Source organism: Schistocerca americana, chromosome 1 (assembly GCF_021461395.2).
Source record: "Schistocerca americana isolate TAMUIC-IGC-003095 chromosome 1, iqSchAmer2.1, whole genome shotgun sequence".
Classification (NCBI taxonomy): domain Eukaryota; kingdom Metazoa; phylum Arthropoda; class Insecta; order Orthoptera; family Acrididae; genus Schistocerca; species Schistocerca americana.
The window spans coordinates 826,843,510-826,862,197 of NC_060119.1; the positions used below are offsets into that span (position 1 = coordinate 826,843,510).

General features: G+C 39.9%; 1 protein-coding gene across 1 annotated transcript in view; it reads right to left on the reverse strand.

Moving 5' to 3' along the window:
• Nucleotides 1-17,764: 17,764 nt before the first annotated feature.
• LOC124594457 (fibrillin-1-like) overlaps nt 17,765-18,688 on the reverse strand; it is a 200,812-nt gene continuing 199,888 nt past the window's right edge. Inside the window, exon 22 of the mRNA XM_047132836.1 lies at nt 17,765-17,877. Within this exon, the coding sequence (XP_046988792.1) occupies nt 17,765-17,877 (113 nt within the window). The remainder of the gene's footprint in view (nt 17,878-18,688) is intronic.

Sequence of the window (18,688 nt, forward strand, 5' to 3'; positions counted from 1 at the left end):
GGCATTTACTGCGAATGCCCTTACTTGTGATGCTTAGTATGGAAGGTTAATGATGCCGCTACAACTCTGATCTGACTAGTAATTATTTCTTCTCGCTTCAAGATATAATATGATTACGATGCTTCGTCGCGGTTTATTTAAGAATATTTTTATGCTTGTCTTGTTCAATATCGTTGATTTCTTTCTAAACTGTCTAAGGCACTAAGTAGAACTGTGGTTTATTATTTGTATTGCTGCGACAAATCTAGAGCTGTTCAAGTACACTTTAGGGTCGTGGTTAAGGCCGATGTTTCCACTACATTTTCTGAAGCAGGATTAGAAGTGCTTTGCAGGTCTCACTGGACTTTATGAATATTTGTTGGAACTATTGCACCACACTTTAAGGGGCTGATTTTTCACTCCGGTTTTCGGGCGAAATCTGGAAAGTTACTGCTGCGGAGCAAGCGCTAATGTTAATCTCTTTCTTTGTCGATGATGTATCGTTAGCCTAGGTCTAAAACATGTACGTTTGAGGAAACGCACTGCATTAAGAGAAAGGCCGTTCCTATGGAGTAGAATCACTTTGTAATGAAAGCGGACGTCAGAGTCCCCACTGGGCAGTAAGAGATGGGCGGCGTATGTGGAATTTATGACGTAAAACTGATGTGATTCGACACAGCTAACTGTCCTACAGCCAGCCTGTCGTTATTGTAAGCTTTATAATTTGTTCCACTGAATTGGTTTTAATTTACTAACATGGTTGAAGAGGCCTTACCTAACGGTTCTACGCAACGTGTTTAAAACTTGTTTGGTATTCTACTGTAATCAGCATTTGGGGAACTTCATTTAGTGTTGAGCATTATGGGGGTTTTAATGAGTTTTGATAAGGTATTCATTGTTACAGATATTGGCCAGTATCGGTGAATTATGTTGTTGTATGTCCGGGTACACTGACACTGAGAACCCCTTGACTTGATATTTTTGACAAACGGTTTTCAGTATTTTGAGGAATATATATAAGTGTGTAAAACTTTAGAGTGGCGTTGTTATGGAATGTATTTCAATGGACGTTTTAAATAAAATGGATACTGTGAACGAAAGTCAAATACCTTTGGTTATACTCCTTTTCTAACGCCTTAGTCATCCACGGCAATTTGGGAAGAGTGCTTAAGTTAAACTGTACATTTCGGCGACGGGTTAGTCAATCAGGACGGTCCTGCTCAAGTACATCTTGCCTACGTGTGAATACCTTACACCAGGAGCCATAAATTAACCGAATGGGGTGGTCAGCGGTATCTGCTGACACGCACCCGATTAATGAAGTTTGGTACAACTGAAACTTGCAGTGCGTCGTCACATCTTCACACAGTGGATGGCCTCAGAATGACCGCCGATGAATTCGAGAACAGCTTTAACAGCAACTTCTGAAAGACTTTTTATACTGAAGAGCCAAAGAAACTGGTACACCTACCTAATATCGAGTAGGGCCCGCGAGCACGCAGAAGTGCCGCAACACGACGTGGCATGGACTCGACTAATGTATGAAGTAGTGCTGCAGGGAACTGGCACCATGAATCCTGCAGGGCTGTCCATAAATTCGTAAGAGGGGCCGAGATCTCGTCTGAACAGCACGCTGCAAGGCACCCGAGATACAATCAATGATGTTCATGTCTGGGGATTTAGGTGGCCAGCGGAAGAATTTAAACTCAGAAGAGTGTTCCTGGAGCCGCTCTGTAGCAATTCTGGACGATTGGGGTGTCGCATTGTCCTGCTGGAATTGCCACAGTCCGCCGGAATGCAAAATGGGCATGAATGGATGCAGGTGATCCGACAGGATGCTTACGTACGTGTCACGTGTCAGAATCGTATGTAACCGTATCAGGGGTCACATATCACTCCAATTGCACGTGTCCCACACCATTACAGAGCCTTCACCAGCTTGAAAAGTCCCCCTGCTGACATGCAGGGTCCATGAATTCAAGAGGTTGTCTCCATACCCGTACACGTCCATCCGCTCGATATAATTTGAAACAAGACTCGTCCGACCAGGCAACATGTTACCAGTCATCAACAGTTGAATGTAGGTGTTGACGGCCCCAGGCGAGGTGGAAAGCTTTGTGTCGACCAATCAAGGGTACACGAGTGGGCCTTCAGTTCCGAAAGCCCAGATCGAAGATGTTTCGTTGAATGGTTATCACACTGACACTTGTTGATGGCCCAGCTCTGATGTCTGCCGCAATCTGCGGAAGAGTTGCAATTCTGTCAAGTTAAACGGTTCCCTTTCTGTCGTCATTAGTCCCGTTCTTGCAGGATCTTTTTTCGGCCGCAGTGACATCGGAGGTTTGATGTTTCGCCTGATTCCTGATATTCGTGGTACCCTCATGAAATGACCGTACGGGAATATCCCCACTTCATCGCTACCTAGGAGATGACATGTCCCATTGCTCTAGTGCCGACTTGAACATCACGTTCAAACTCACTTAATCTTGATAAGCTGCTATTGTAACAGCTTGTAACCGATCTAACAACTGCGCTAGACACTTGTCTTATATAGGCGTTGCCGACCGCAGCGCCATATTGTGCCTGTGTACATATCTCTGTAGGTGAATACGCGTGCCTGCACCAGTTTGTTTGGCGCTTCAGTGTACTACAATCATCTTCAGAAAAATTATATTTTTATAAATAATACTACTCTGCCAAGTGATCAGTTACTGAAAGTGGTGAAAGAGTGGTAAACTTATACCCTCTGAGTGCAAGCCATGTGAACAGAAAACTACTTATTCTTGTCTGAATAATGAAACCAACAAACCGAAACAAATAAAGAAAAAATTCCAAAGAAACTTTTCGTTTTTCAACCACATCGAAGTTAAAAGCAAGCAAGCAATGCAGAAACAGTTTACCTCAAAACAATCTTCCCTTATCCAGTTAATCTTTACAAAATCATGTTTCACAATTCATCATTCTTTGTCATTTTCTCTGTGTGCTCTGCAAGCTGCTTACGTATGTTCAGTAGCGTAGTCAACACCCCACTCTCTCACTAGCTGCTACTACAATGCTTACTGCTACGGCAATGCTGCTAGCAAGCGACGGGCGCTCTGCTTGCTCTCATAACCTCTGTGGCGTAACATATCGACTATAGAACAATACTGTTTAAAAAGTGTTTAGCGTACAAATATAACATCCAATGAAAATATAAAGCTCACATCACTCTCATTTACTACCAAAAAATAAAACAGATGAAACGTCCCCTTTGAACAATTATACACGACTGTGCTTAAACTGACACACAATATTTTGTTAGCGCAACGCAATCTGACTTTCAAAATTCCCTACAAAAGAATGGCCCTGACTAACATTAAACTATACCTTTCACAAATCACTAAATCACTTACCTCACAAAAATCTTCGCTGCTCAAGCTACTGCAATACAGGTGTGCCACTACTGCCAGCTAAATGAAAGATTCAAACTACTGAAGGCACTAACTACTGATAGGGATAGTTAGCAAATGAAAGATATTAATAGAGAACAAACAATGTATTTACCTTGATATCATCATATATAAATATAGCAGTTCATGACAAATTACAAAACTCCGCCATCTCTCTCCCCACATCCACCACTGCTGGCGGCTCACCTCCAACTGCGCAACGCTACGCGCTGCCTAACACTACAATGGCGAGTATTACAACAATGCAAAGCAGCCACAGACTGCACACAGCACAGCCAGTGATTTTCATATTGAGCGCTACGTAACATTGCCAATAAGAAAACATAAACAGCCTACTCACATAGAGAAAACATAAACAGCCTACTTACACAGCCCCCATGCTCCCCACAAAAAATTTTACAACATTTTTTTGGGCAGTGGCCAATAATGATTTGATAAAATTTTTCATAATTACAATAACAAAGAAATCAAATGCACACACTTATTGATACAATGTTGGTCAAAAGCTAAAATTTTCTCACAGTCCATAAAGATAGTCCTGATCATTCATTACAGTAGAATAGCAGTGTTTTTCTCAAAGTCTGAGCAGTAAAAGAAAATGCACACGGAAGTAGTGGATTTCCATGCAGTCTTGAAGAAGTAGTGTTGTCCTTCCAACGGAAAGACCGTGCTGACTCTCGACATGCAGACAAGTATTGGGTCACAACAGAGCAAACCCACTGCAGAGTCAGTCGAAGTTTTGATGGATATTGGTAGGTAGGTCATCACAGAGCAGACCCACTGTAGTCCTGGTAGAGATTACGGTATTGGTGGGCCACCAGAGGTGCAGACCCACTGCAGTCCTTGTAGAAATAATGGCATGGTGGGTCATCATAGATGCAGACCCACTGTAGTCCTTGTAGAGATAATGGTACTGGTGGGTCATCAAAGATGCAGAGCCACTGTAGTCCTTGGAGAGATAGCCAGCAGCCATCTGTTGTGACTGTGCAGGTGCACAATCACCGTTGAAGAGTCTTGCGGATAATATAGCAAGTCCATAAACCACCACTTGTGCACTCACAAAGTTTTTGAAATTGTCCTTAGAACCAGCAATGCTGTTATCCAGTCCCTTGCTGAATCATTAACACACGTGCAAACACTATCAGTCCCTACTTCTCACATATTGTCCATATACTATGACCAACAGAAACGTGTGCAGTGAAATGTAACTAACAAGTTAATAATATCATGAACTGGTGACAATTACAATTTTATAACATAAGAATACAATAAAGGTACAAAATACATCATTAAAAACATAACAATATAGATAACATTTGTAGTACAGGCTTTACAAAAGAATAGAAATAGACATATACGTCAGTGTTACAGGAATTATGACATGAGTACATACATAGACGATCAGAATAACTTGCGAAACATCAACTTCACACATAAGCATTTAAACAGAATGAATAATGTCTAACATCTTTACAAAGTAAATAACATATTATTAATGCCAATTATATTCGAGGATGACAGTATTCCTCATCATATTGAATGTAGCTTAATATTAAAAGAAGAAAAAATTCTATGAAACTACACAGAGACAGGAAGAAAACAAATACACAAGGGTACACAAACACATAGTGGGATAACACCAATAGGAAAGGACAGGGTTCGTTTTCAGTGTAACATTTGGTACTGCAGTCCAACCCAAAACTTCATATATCTTTCCTCTTATTTCATCCTTTGTTTCCACCAAAAAAATTCTATCTAAGCATGCTTTTGTGTATTTATATGTTCACACATTTCTTACCTCAACATTTATTTCCAAGAAAATCCTACCTAAACCTGTTTTCTCAATGCATTTCTTCCAATTCATCGCAACTCATTCTCTTAGAGGCTACCCCCTCTTAAGCTAACTTAAATCTACTGAGCTCAGATGCTAAACTAAAGGACGAGGCAATGCAGCATCACATAACAAATCAACACAAACAGCAATGCAAAAAATGCAAATTGGCAAAGCTAGCAGCATAAATGAGCAAAAGTCAAATTCAATAACACTATGCCTGGCAAACAGCAGCAACTTATACCTAAACATGACATAGCGCAAGCAGAGAAAATATTACACTAAAATGGCCATGTCTAATACCTATGTCACATCTTAACATTAGAGTGATGCATCACAAAAACTTACACTAGTAGATAAGTTACCAAATCGTAAAAAAATTATTTATGCAATTCTTGTGAAGGGAAATGTCTTTTTGTGCTCCCTCCTTTGTTTTGGATAGATCATAAAATTATTTACTGGATCTGTAGGCATAAAATATTTATATTAGTACATATATTAAATTTTATTTTAACCAATGCTGCAGTGCAGCTAGAAACTTGATATTAAACAAAATGTGTAAATAAATACATAAAGCAAGCCATATGGCATTTTTCTTAACTAGCAAGGCAATAGCTGTGAAATGTTTCTCATCGTTTCATTAGGCATTTCAGTAAATATCATAAATTACGAGCTCCACAGTATGCTTTCAACAAGGAGATGTCAGTAGCGTGGACAATGGCCTTCCCTTTCTTTTTTTTTCTACCTGTGCTTCTGACGAGGCACTCACACTAATGGCTTGTTCTCCAGGCGTCTGACACACCTGGGTGGCCATGACGCATTATGTGCAGGTGGTCACTTAACTTTCGTACGGAAATATTTACGACAGCAGTTTCCGCTACAGTGACAGTCATATATACAAAATTTCACAGGTCAAGAATTAGCGTTGCAAATCTATAGAAACAAAATCCTATGAATATAACAGTGTCCAAAAAAATTTTCAGTGGCATTGTGATACATTCACACATGATTCACACATGTCATAACTCTTAAAGTACGATTCTTGGTTTCCAACATCCTTTTTCACAAACCAGAGTCCCTAAACACTACTCATTATTCCTTACGTTATTCGTCGACACTTCTTCAATATTGCATCATAACAGATAAGTAGCATAATCAAATAACTCATATAGCATCAGCCTATTAATCATAAACATACCTCAGCAGCATAATACACATCGTCATCGTAATAATAACATCATAACACCTCAATCAAATCTCAAAATCGTCGTAGCTTCCTCCAATAATTAAAAAAATTCTCTGCTCATGTCAAAAGTGTCATCTGCCACAAACGTACTTTAAAAATCATGAATCCATACCAAATACATCATTCAAAGCTCTCATAGTATCACAATGGTTCCGAAAAAATATGAGCATTTCACAAAGTACAGACAAAATACAATTTCATAAGTGTGAAGTTATCCAACTGTGTAATTGCGTAAACATGTGTCACTGACATAGTAAAAAGAATGTTTGTTTCTCTGTCAAATAATCAGATAGCTGTGTAATTCTGTGTTAGAGAAATATGGTACCGATGTGTAAAGTTGTATAAGCAAATACCATATTAGCTAGGGTTCCTTGTGGTTGCCACACACATGGTACACAAAGTAAGCGTGTACCCCCCTGAGGATTAATGTAATTATACCCTCAGGTGTTACAGATTACAGCAATGGAATGAAATGTATCACGGAAAACTTTCTTTGTAATTCAAAAATCTTTAAAAATAAATGTTTTAAGTACAAAATTAATCACTGAAATGCGTGTCCTGTAGCGCTAAATGTGCATCTTGTTGTAAGATAATCTCTGTGGAAGTGTCGTAGTTATTTTCCTCCGAAAGCTAAGTTCTGCAGAAGCCAATGTACTTACCTCATGATAAACAAAAGTGAAATGCTTTGCGTAGAGATATCTTAGTTATTACGCTTATTGCCGTGATGAGGAAAGTACTATGCTGTAACGTATTATCGTGCTACGGAAAAGGCAGTCTCATTTAGCTACACCACAAAAGTTACTACTAAACCATGTTTTACTTTCCAGAAGAATTCAGAGAAACTGTGCAGATATAAAACAGAAACACTGCAAAAGCAACATTGTAAATTGTCACTCATTAGTAGCGTCGTGATAACATCGTGTAGCTGTCACATAAACTAACCACTGTGTCCTCTGGTATCTCACAGAAAGCACTTTAAATTCAGAATGTATTTTCAAATAAACCAAAATGTTGCATTAAAATCTCATTAGCAGTACTCGAAAATGTTCTAAGTGTGTGAGCCTTATAGTCGTTACGTAATCGTGCAACTAACAAGCAAGAATGTGCAAATACAACACTGTGTCGTCTGTTCACTATAACAATGCATTCGTAATTTCTGTTTAAAAATGTTCCCTAGGTTCTAAACTGGATATTTAACTTCAAACATTGTTGTATGTTAACAGATTCTAAGTCTGACAAAGCATACTAGCAACGTAAAGTGAAAAGTTATATGGCAAAGACAAAGGTAAAAAGCAGATTATCTCTCAATAAACGGTTTTACATGTGAAATGTGGTGTAAAGCTTTACTCTTCATAGTACTCAGAGTTTGAACTTGAATGCAATTGTCAGGCGGTATACGTCGGTAAAGAATACTGGAGTTTTTCTCAAGGTTAGCGTCTATGTTATTTTTCTCTGAGCCACCTGGCGCACGCGGCTGCCTGCTGTGCGAGTCATTGTCTGTCTCTTTGTTGGCGCGCGTCGTTATTGGGATTAGGAGACCTAACTTCTACAAATTCGCCTTGCCGAGAGGGCCCTGCTCTGTTTGAATCCCGCCAGTTCTGATGCAATTGACGTCTGTCGTTATGATCATATCGTCTGTCGTCATTTCGGTGGAATCCGTAGTTTCTTCCTTGTCGGTCACGTGGTGGAGAATTTCTCCCTGAATCGTAACTCCGCGCTGAACTGTTGCGTCTGAAGTTATTCTGTCTCCCCTGATAATAATTATTTTGGTTCCCAAATTGTCTGTTTCTCTGATTGTCTCTGTGATAGTCACTACCGCGGAGAGGTGATCTTTCCCTGTAATTATTACTACTCTGCCAACGGTTGTAATACGGGTGGTGCCTGTTTCGCTCACGATTTGTGTTGTGAGAATAGCCTTGTCGCGTCCAGTTATCGTTTCTGTCGTCACGGAATTGTGACAGATGTAACCTGTAATTGTTGTGTTCCTGTTTTCGCGTTCCGCGATTGTCAGTGTCAATTTCCAGTTCTTGTAACAGTCCCTGAAAAGCTTCAATGTCGTCTTTGCAACGTCCTGCCAAAATAATATGTCGTAAATGTTCGGGTAATTTGATTAAGCAAATGCGGATGAGTTCTGAGGGGCTGTATGGGTTTGACAGGTACTGATTCTTGTGCAACATGTCTTCAAAATATTTCACAAGACTGGAGAATTCAGATTGTTCGAAATGTTTCATCATTATGATGCCATGTTTTACGCGGTCTTGTGTGGCTTGAGACCAATATGCTGAGAGGAAGGCATGGTAAAATTCTCCTTCACTGTGGCAATCGTGAATGACCGATCGCATTCTTACAGCTGGTTCATTCTCTAAGTAGCCACACATAAATTCTAATCTGTGCTCTAATGACCAGTTGGGAGGAAAACAATGAGAGAATTGATGGAGCCATGCTTGTGGATGAATGACGTTGCCAGAATTCTTAAATGTTTTGAATTTACGTGTAGTAATGAACAGCTTATAGTCAAAATCATCATGTCGGCAAGTCGCATGTCGGTCATTGTTACGTCGTTTCGGCGGTTCCATCTCAAAATTCGGAGTACCTTGCCAACTTCTTTCACAATTTCCGAAGTGCCCTGTGTTGTTATTTTGTGTCTGTTCCGTATTTCTATGTCCCTCTTCCCATACTGGAGCGCGAGTGTCCTCTGAAATACGTAATTCTTGTACTACTTGTGCCAACTGATCTTGCACTTCCCGGATTTCTCTTTTGTACTGTGTATTGATTTGATTTTGATTTTGTTTGAATTTTCTAATTTGTTCATACTCTTCAGTGTCCGTGAAGGCTACAGGTGTTGTGTCATTCAGAACATCATCTACCATTGTAGATAAGTTAGTGAACTGATCTGAAAGTTCGGCTACTTTATCCGATAGTGAAATCATTTCCTCTGTATGTTTTTCTGAACCAAGTTTCAGAGTGTCCATTTGTGTTGAAATCGTATCTACTGTGTCCTTTAAGTTTTCCTGAGTTTTTGCAAGTTGCATAACCGTATCGGTAGATGCAACTGAGTCAAATTTTGCTTGCAAGGTCTCATGATTTTCATGAACAATAGTTTGCAGTTCTTTTATGGCTGCTTCGTGATTCTGTAGTGCATTTTCATGACGCGAAAAAATAGGTTGGAAATGCTCACAAATTTGTGTTTTTACGTCATTGCAGACTTTTTGACATTTCGATTCAATGTGATGTAACTCGGTAGTTAAATCCTCACGTGTTTGTTCAAGAGTTTGCTCCAATGAGTCTAACTTTTGTAGATTTTGTTCCATTGCGTCTAACTTTTTAAGATTTTGTTCCATTGTGTCTAACTTTTGAAGCTTTTGCTGTGTTTGTCTCTGATTTTGTTCCATTGTGTCTAACTTTTGAAGCTTTTGCTGTGTTTGTCCCATTTGTTGTATTAATTGTAATAACAATGCATTGGTGTCTGAAACATGTTCCTCAGTGCTTTTCGGCAGTGAATTTGCGCCGGAAACATTCACATTTTGACAAGCAGAAAATGTGTCTTGACTTATTTGAGAAAACGGTGAGGATCCAAAACCTGAATCTACAGCATTTGCGAGATCGTGTCGTGTCATTTCGGCTTCCTGAGGCGAGCTATTGCCGACCGATCCATCGATAATGCTTCCCTCTTCACTAATTGTTTCACTGTCCACGCCATTGTTTGCCGCCCGCTCCATTTCCCTATGCACAATTACCAAATTACTACTTTGAACATCAGTTAATTCATTACTCGGTGGCGCTAACGTACTGCTTTCATTTTCACTGTCATTTCTCAGTTTACTTTGGAGCCTAGTATTACGTTTTTCACACGCCATTATTGTCACAGTATTTCACACGACAACACAGAAAAGCACAATTTGAAGATCAAAAATAAGAGAACACATTAACATAGCACTGAAAATAATATCTAGTTAATTGCAGCTGCGAAATACTTGCTGCAAATCTACATGCATGCCACAACTGTTTTACTGTACAACAATGAAAGACTGCAACTACAAAGGAGATTCTCACTACAGTTATGCGCTAGCAATAAACAAAATCTACACTAATTACACAAACTACAAGAAAAATCAGAAGATTCCGGTGAGGTATCCTAGGCTAAGGGTCGACATATGAAACGTCCCCTTTGAACAATTATACACGACTGTGCTTAAACTGACACACAATATTTTGTTAGCGCAACGCAATCTGACTTTCAAAATTCCCTACAAAAGAATGGCCCTGACTAACATTAAACTATACCTTTCACAAATCACTAAATCACTTACCTCACAAAAATCTTCGCTGCTCAAGCTACTGCAATACAGGTGTGCCACTACTGCCAGCTAAATGAAAGATTCAAACTACTGAAGGCACTAACTACTGATAGGGATAGTTAGCAAATGAAAGATATTAATAGAGAACAAACAATGTATTTACCTTGATATCATCATATATAAATATAGCAGTTCATGACAAATTACAAAACTCCGCCATCTCTCTCCCCACATCCACCACTGCTGGCGGCTCACCTCCAACTGCGCAACGCTACGCGCTGCCTAACACTACAATGGCGAGTATTACAACAATGCAAAGCAGCCACAGACTGCACACAGCACAGCCAGTGATTTTCATATTGAGCGCTACGTAACATTGCCAATAAGAAAACATAAACAGCCTACTTACATAGAGAAAACATAAACAGCCTACTTACACAGAAATCTTACACAATGCTGTGGCGGTCTCGAATGACTGTCTCTGAAAATACGATACACAAATTCTTAAAATAAGACCGCACGGCACTGCCGATTTCCTTCCCTAATCCGATGGGACCGATGACCTCACTGTTTGGTCCTCCGCTCCAAACCAACCAGCCAACTAACCATGCACACATCTGTTTGATCACGACACTGAGCATTGTGCCATACGTTTACACAATATCGTGATTATCAAATCGAGTTTCATCCTATGATTTATAAATTCTATTTAGTCTTAACCTTAATGCTATGTGAATCAATGTTGTTGTATTTACGGAACTGTCATTATCCTTTAATTTACTAAAATGTTCAGTGCTTTTACTATCTCTTCACAGCTGTCGCCATTGATAAACTTCATAAACGGGCTCTCGTCCATTTTGAACACCTAAAAATTAATCATCAATTGGTTTTATGTCATTTACGAGCTAACGCCAAAGCAAACGTGGAGATGTACGTTCTCTGCTTCCCATAGCACTAAACTTCTGTGAGAAGTACGGTTTTAATGTAATTAAAAATGCAAGTCATACCAGGAAAGACAGTAATAGACTCCCACTATGTACACCTGATTACACCGATCTAGGAAGACCGCGTTGGTCTGATGCACTCAATCATGGAATGATCTAACACAATACCATACATTCTGTCCGGCCCGGTAGCTGAGTAGTCAGCGTGACAGACTGTCAATCCTAAGGGCCCGGGTTCGATTCCCGGCTGGGTCGGAAATTTTCTCCGCTCAGGGACTGGGTGTTGTGTTGTCCTAATCATCATCATTTCATCCTCATCGACGCGCAGGTCGCCGAAGTGCCGTCAAATCGAAAGACCTGCACCAGGCGAACGGTCTACCCGACGGGAGGCCGTAGCCATACGACATTTCCATTTCCATACCATACATTCTTGTCGTATTCTACAAAATGTAAAAAATAAGCACTGATAACTTTGGTGTCACCGCCAGACACCACACTTGCTAGGTGGTAGCCTTTAAATCGGCCGCGGTCCGTTAGTATACGTCGGACCCGCGTGTCGCCACTATCAGTGATTGCAGACCGAGCGCCGCCACACGGCAGGTCTAGAGAGACTTCCTAGCACTCGCCCCAGTTGTACAGCCGACTTTGCTAGCGATGGTTCACTGACAAATTACGCTCTCATTTGCCGAGACGATAGTTAGCATAGCCTTCAGCTACGTCATTTGCTACGACCTAGCAAGGCGCCATTATCATTTGCTATTTATCTTGTGATGCATGTACCGTCAGACCGATGTTCACCAATTATGGATTAAAGTTAAGTATTCCAGAAGCTACGTACCTTTTTTGCTAGTATAATTGCTTTACCTGTTCCAGACCTCACGCCAGCCTGCGTGAGCTTAAACGCGTGCCTTTCGGCTACCTCCTAGTGGCTTGGCTGTCTTGCCAAGTCACAACAATAACATTTCGCAAATTTTCTTCGGTCCCCTTCGTTGTCAACTTTCAAAATGAATCTAACTCGGAATGGCTTAATGAACATGGCCAGAAGCAGCTGAAACTGGTTGACAGTCAAGAACTGGAAAGTGGAGGATGTAGGTAGCTCGGAGTGGCAGAAGTAATATGGTAGGAAATAGTTTCAACTCCTGGCATATTCAATGGACGTTTTGCTATAGATGCGCAAGCTGCAAACCAGGCTGCTGTTGTAATAATTTTCAAGCACTCAAGCGGTGTAATTTCTTCATTAATTAATACTGTCATGCTTAATGAAAAATTTTAATACTATCGAACCGTAAAGAGGTGATTCAGCCTTTCTTGGGAGCTTCTAATTAACTTCGTAGGAACGAAATCCACTGTTGTTCGATGCTGCTGTGTCACACAGCAATTAAAAAATAAAGACAGTTTCTTTCCTGATTATTTAACGGTATAAACAGCCATGTTGTTGTCTGTGCTTCAAGTAGTTACAAAGGTTTCACAGAAATACAAAGCATCTTTAAATAATACGTTTTCAATAACACAAAAAGATACCACCAAGTTATTTATTAAAAAATACCATTTAATCTAATTCTCAAGGCTATCGACAATCACGTTTTTAACATTGGTAATACTTGAACACGTATCACATGAATACAGAAACATCGAAACACATAACATCTATCTGCACGAGTATATGGCACATTTAAATCTCATTCAGCCAACAGTGCACACCAAATACAGGAAAACAGTACAGAAAATATACATTCAAGTTGTGTTCTGAATGTGATAGGTGGTTTTTTCTACTGTTAAGACCCCTAAATGAAGGCTATTAGTCCACAGAATTTTTGGAGTTTAAGTGTTTTACGTTTTTCTCTTTCAGACTCTTGAATATTTATTGTTTCTACGCAACAGTATGCCACTAGTTTCAGTTTCTCAATTTTTTTAAACTTTGAATTGGATTTAAACAAGATTTACGCTTATTCTGGATGTCATCTCTCACACCTTTCACATAACAGTTACTCTCCTTTCTATAATTATAAAGGGCAGTTGATCTAACACCAAAAGCTATTATATTTAGTGTTCCATGCAACAATAAATCACAAACTGTATAATTTCAGGTTTATCTTAAACCGATAAAATATTTCTAGACGCTTCGTCAGGGGAAGAAAGTAATGAAGCGAGTGAATTGTTTTACCCAGGGGAACACACAACAACAAATGCCAGATTATATGATTACAATAATAAGAGCAGTCGAACGATAACAAGTCGGTCGACAAACTGTATTTTTTCACACGATTTTCAGTGTCAAACGAAAGTCTTGGCTCTGTCAAGATATCCGTCCATTTTGGAGAATAATAGCGAATCAAATCACATTCTCCAGGAAGCAAGAGGAAATTGTTACGCGAAGTAACATGCTTCCTCATTCCTTGTAGTGGATGTCATCGAAGAGTTTTTCCTCAGGGAACCCAGAAATGCTTCGCCACGTTGTGAAATACCCGATGTTCGCATGATATTTGTATATGGAAGTAAGTTTCCATACTTCTGAGAGAGGATCTATGAGTTCTCATCTGAAAATCGCTTTAATATCGCAGTATTTTTCCGAAGATCTTTTGCCCTCTACCGAAAAATTTTCAGTAACATTACCGGGACAATCACCGTTAACTCACCAGTGAAGTAAATGTAGCAAACAGTGTGAAAATTAATTTTGAAATAATAAATGTTCAAAATATCTACTCCGATACATTTTCTTTCACGTCATGAGCAGAAGGAAATATCTAATAGTAAATAGAGTTACTTTAATTTTAAAAAATCTCTGTCCTGTAACTCATCTCCTCGTTACTACTCTCCTCTTCTGTAAATATAATATTGTCATTATTTCAATACAGTAAATAATCGGCGAGTAAACTTTTTCGTAGATTTTCTTGAGCTTTCGTCTCTAACATACTTGGCATTACATAGTTTCTTTACATCACACAGACAAAAAAAAAACCACAAATATTAGTTAAAAATTCGCATTAATAGTGGAATGCGAATCAATACATAAAATACGAATATATGAAGAGACACAACACACTTATTAATTAAACGGTACAGTGATTGGTGATGCTGTAGCTAATTACAAGCGGGCATTATGTTCTGCGCTACTGTCCTCTATGAATCACATTCGGGATAGGGTATAAAAATAAATATATGATAAATCACATTTGTTACATTCACACACACACACACAGAATTATTTACAAATCAGTCACACAAAGTTACCATGTTTTGAAGCAAGCTGCTTCTGGGTGTCTTAAAGTTACAGGTAACAGGGAAACATCAAGAAAAAACAGATGGTACGAAGAACAATGGTCTGCATGTCGTCGTAATGACTGCACTGAGCAATGTTTGTTCTGCACAAAAAACGACAGAAAAGATCAGTGTGATGCACAAATGCTTTGAAATTTCGCATTTACACCATAACGTGCATGGGTTTGTTGTAATAAATCCTCAGTGTGGTACTGAAGCCTGCCGGCACCTCTCGGTAACCAAAAAATGAGTCTTTAACGACAAAGCCGCTCCGATGTCTCTTACAAAGAATTAGCGTCGTTTTTATGTAACAGTCAGTGATTTACTACGGTGCAGAACATTTAGTATGCTTGATAAGTGAATGATGTTCATTGAATTGTTTGTTGACTGGCTTAGCCACAATTTTTGTAACCATTATGAACTACGTATCTTCCCAAGTTTCGAGTCGTTCCCTGGTATGCTGCACGTATCTCAAAAAGGATGGGATTGGGCAAGACCGAGAAAACAGTTTTTTTCCTCTGATACGGTACTCGGGACATATACTGCAAAGCAACAAGCTCAACTTTATACAACCAAAGCTGGATATTCTTTGAAATACTTTGAATCCGCCAGAGATCAAATAGTGTGTTAGTTGGTTTCTGATGTAATATTTTGAAATTTGAGTTGTATGGGAAATTACATACTTTCAAGAAATTTTTCTACGGCTTTCTGTTAAAGTCATATTTTCTAGTAATTCTTATAACGGATGTCTCTCCTAAGAGTCATTAGGCTCATTGTCCCTGGTGTTTCAGCAGATATTTGCAATTGCGCTTTTGCATTGTGTTATTGTAGGTCGCATCTTTCATGTGACCCCCCGTGTCAACAGGAATAGTCGGCTTGTGCCCCATTGCTAACAAAATTATTTTTAAAGAATTTTACGTGTCCATCCGACAGAGCGCTCCTTAATTCTAGACGATATTCTCTTTGTCGATGCGTATTAACAGGGTCAGTAAAACAATAAGAATAAAAAGTATCCAAATGCTTGGCGGTGGCCGTCAGCGCGGACCAAGGCAGTGCTGTCGCTACCGTAATGCTGGATATTCTTCGTGTTGTACTGTTCTTTTTAATGCATATCGAAAAAACAAATATCAAACTAGACAAATTTGGGGCTATCGAATGGGTGTGTAAAATACCGCTTTAAAACTCATTTTGTTTGTAACGGGAAACAAAACGGCGCTTTCGCTCGACAATGGACATCGCATGAAAGATGTTGGCTTGGGTTGGGTTGTTTATGGGAGGAGACCAAACAGATAGGTCATCGGTCTCATTGGATTAGGGAAGGAAGTCGGCCGTGCCCTTTCGAAGGAACCATCCTGGCATTTGCCTGGAGTGATTTAGGGGAATCACGGAGAACCTAAATCAGGGAGACCGGACGTGGAATTGAACCGTCGTCCTCCAGAATGCGAGTCCGATGTGCTAAATGAAAGACATGATGAGCACCTTTTGTTTGGGCTGAAGTCAGTTACACAATGCGAAAACTAAATTGCAGATATCTGCTGGAATACCAGGGAAAACGCGTCTGACAAATCTTAGGTGATACACCCCGTATACTTAGTGATGAATCAGTAATCGAGGAACCCATAAGTACCATAGCTGTATATAAATGTAATGTTCTGCTTCCAATCTTTGGAATCAAAAGTTTTTTAGAAGTCTGAACCCATTTTACTTCCTTTGCGAACAAGTGGTTAGTTTTCATCGTCTTTTCCTCAAAACAGACATTACTCATGTAGCTGCAGAGTCGATTTGAAATAGACTTAAGATTGCTAACATAATACGATTACGTCATAAGTTGATATTAGCACTGGACCAGTGAATCTGGATGGCATCTGATTACGTCAAAGTCTCACTGACAACCATTCGAAATAAGCAAACTGGAAGATTTCGAAAACAGATTTTTCGTGAATTGGTTAACAAAGGTAAAACATGACGGATAAACGGTAACTACAGTGGAAACGACGCCTGTATTGATTCTGGCAACATGTGCGTAGAGTATTATTTGAAATTATAGGTAAGGAATTAGTTACATTCTCAGACTTTGTGAAACTTTTACAGTAGGTTAAAGAAGATTTGTTACCTCTTTCGTGGATATCTTTCCGTTTGACTGATGGGTAGAAAGCTGTATTCACCCGGGGCCAAAATATTTCTTGTTTTCTTAGTAAATCACGATTATACATCTAGTCAGAGATGTAGAAAAATCTATTTACTTTGAGCGAGTATCCTATAACAAAAGATGAGATTGACTCTTATGTTTCTGAATTTTATCCAGCACCTATTGTGATTCCAATTAATAGGACAGACACAAGTGATAGAACGCATGAAGTGTAATATTAAAGGGCAAGAATACTGACTTGCAAAAATCGTATTAATTTTCCTGTTGATTGACTTGATTGCGCCTGTGTTAAAAGAAGGGTTCATAAGACGTTCCGCCTCTTGACAAAATGTTCCGACTCTTACTAGCTTTCAAAAATGTAACAAAAATACGCTTTTTCGACAGTATCAGACTTCCTGCCAGAGTGATGGGACAGTAAGGTTGTTGGAGTTAGGTAGGTTGTTGGGGTGCTGGGTGTAGGAGCCGTCGATCGCAGGCGCCGGTGAGGGCTGCCACAGTGAGCAGCAGGAGGGTGCGCGGCGCCGGGTACACCGTGTGGCGCAGAGAGACGCCGCAGCCAGCAGTGAGGGGTGAGGGGTGGGGGGAACCCCCGCTGTGCGCCGCGCGGCCCTCAGCAGCAGCCGCGGCCGGCGGGCACCTCTCGCGGCGCCAGCGCGCCGCCCCACGGCTGCCACGCGTGCGAGTGCCGCCTGTCGCCCGCCGACTGGTGCCGGATGCGGCGCTCTGCAACACACACCGTGCCTACATTTTACTTGGTAAACAGAACTGTATGTCCAGCTGTAGTGACAACTTGCTCGATCACGTGACTGGCCACAACAACGCTCCAGCTAATGTGAAACCACAATGCTTATATTCATCACTGAATTATAACATACACAAACACAAAAGCTTAGAGTGAAGAAATGATAAGAAGTTTGGAAGTTAAGAAGCAGGTATCAAATACCTGCACACGAAAATATAGAAAACTAACAAAAACAACATGGAAATGACGACTGGTATTGTGGCTATTGTCGCACAGCCTATCTAAATACATGATTGCGAAAATAGGCTGAAAAACCAGATTTTCGGGATCTCTGGGTAAAGAAATCAAAAGCAAAGTAGATTAGAGACATTAAAGAAAAATAAAAACACACAACTTAAAAGCGGAAGAAGCAGCAAAATGTAACATTTTTTAAGAAAAATTATAACTGTCGAACGATTCCAAGACAGTAGCAGTAAGAGAAAATGTGTGAAGTAGCGTGAAGAAAGATAGAGTCATGGTCAAATCATGAAAGAATACTGGAGGGAAAAGAAGAAAGTAAACGATAAGGAACTGAAAAGCGTATGTGATTCCCAGCTGGCCAAAGAATAAGGGAAACAAAACACGCTAATTTAACGACGGAGACAGTGTCGCTCTCCTAAGAATCGTTAGACCAATTTTCTGTAGCATTTCAGCACAGAATTGTCGTTTCACTTGTGCGTCGTGCAGGTGCAGTCAGCCCAAACAAATACTGCCCACAGAGTGCTTCATGCGATGCCGAGTATTACAAAAAAA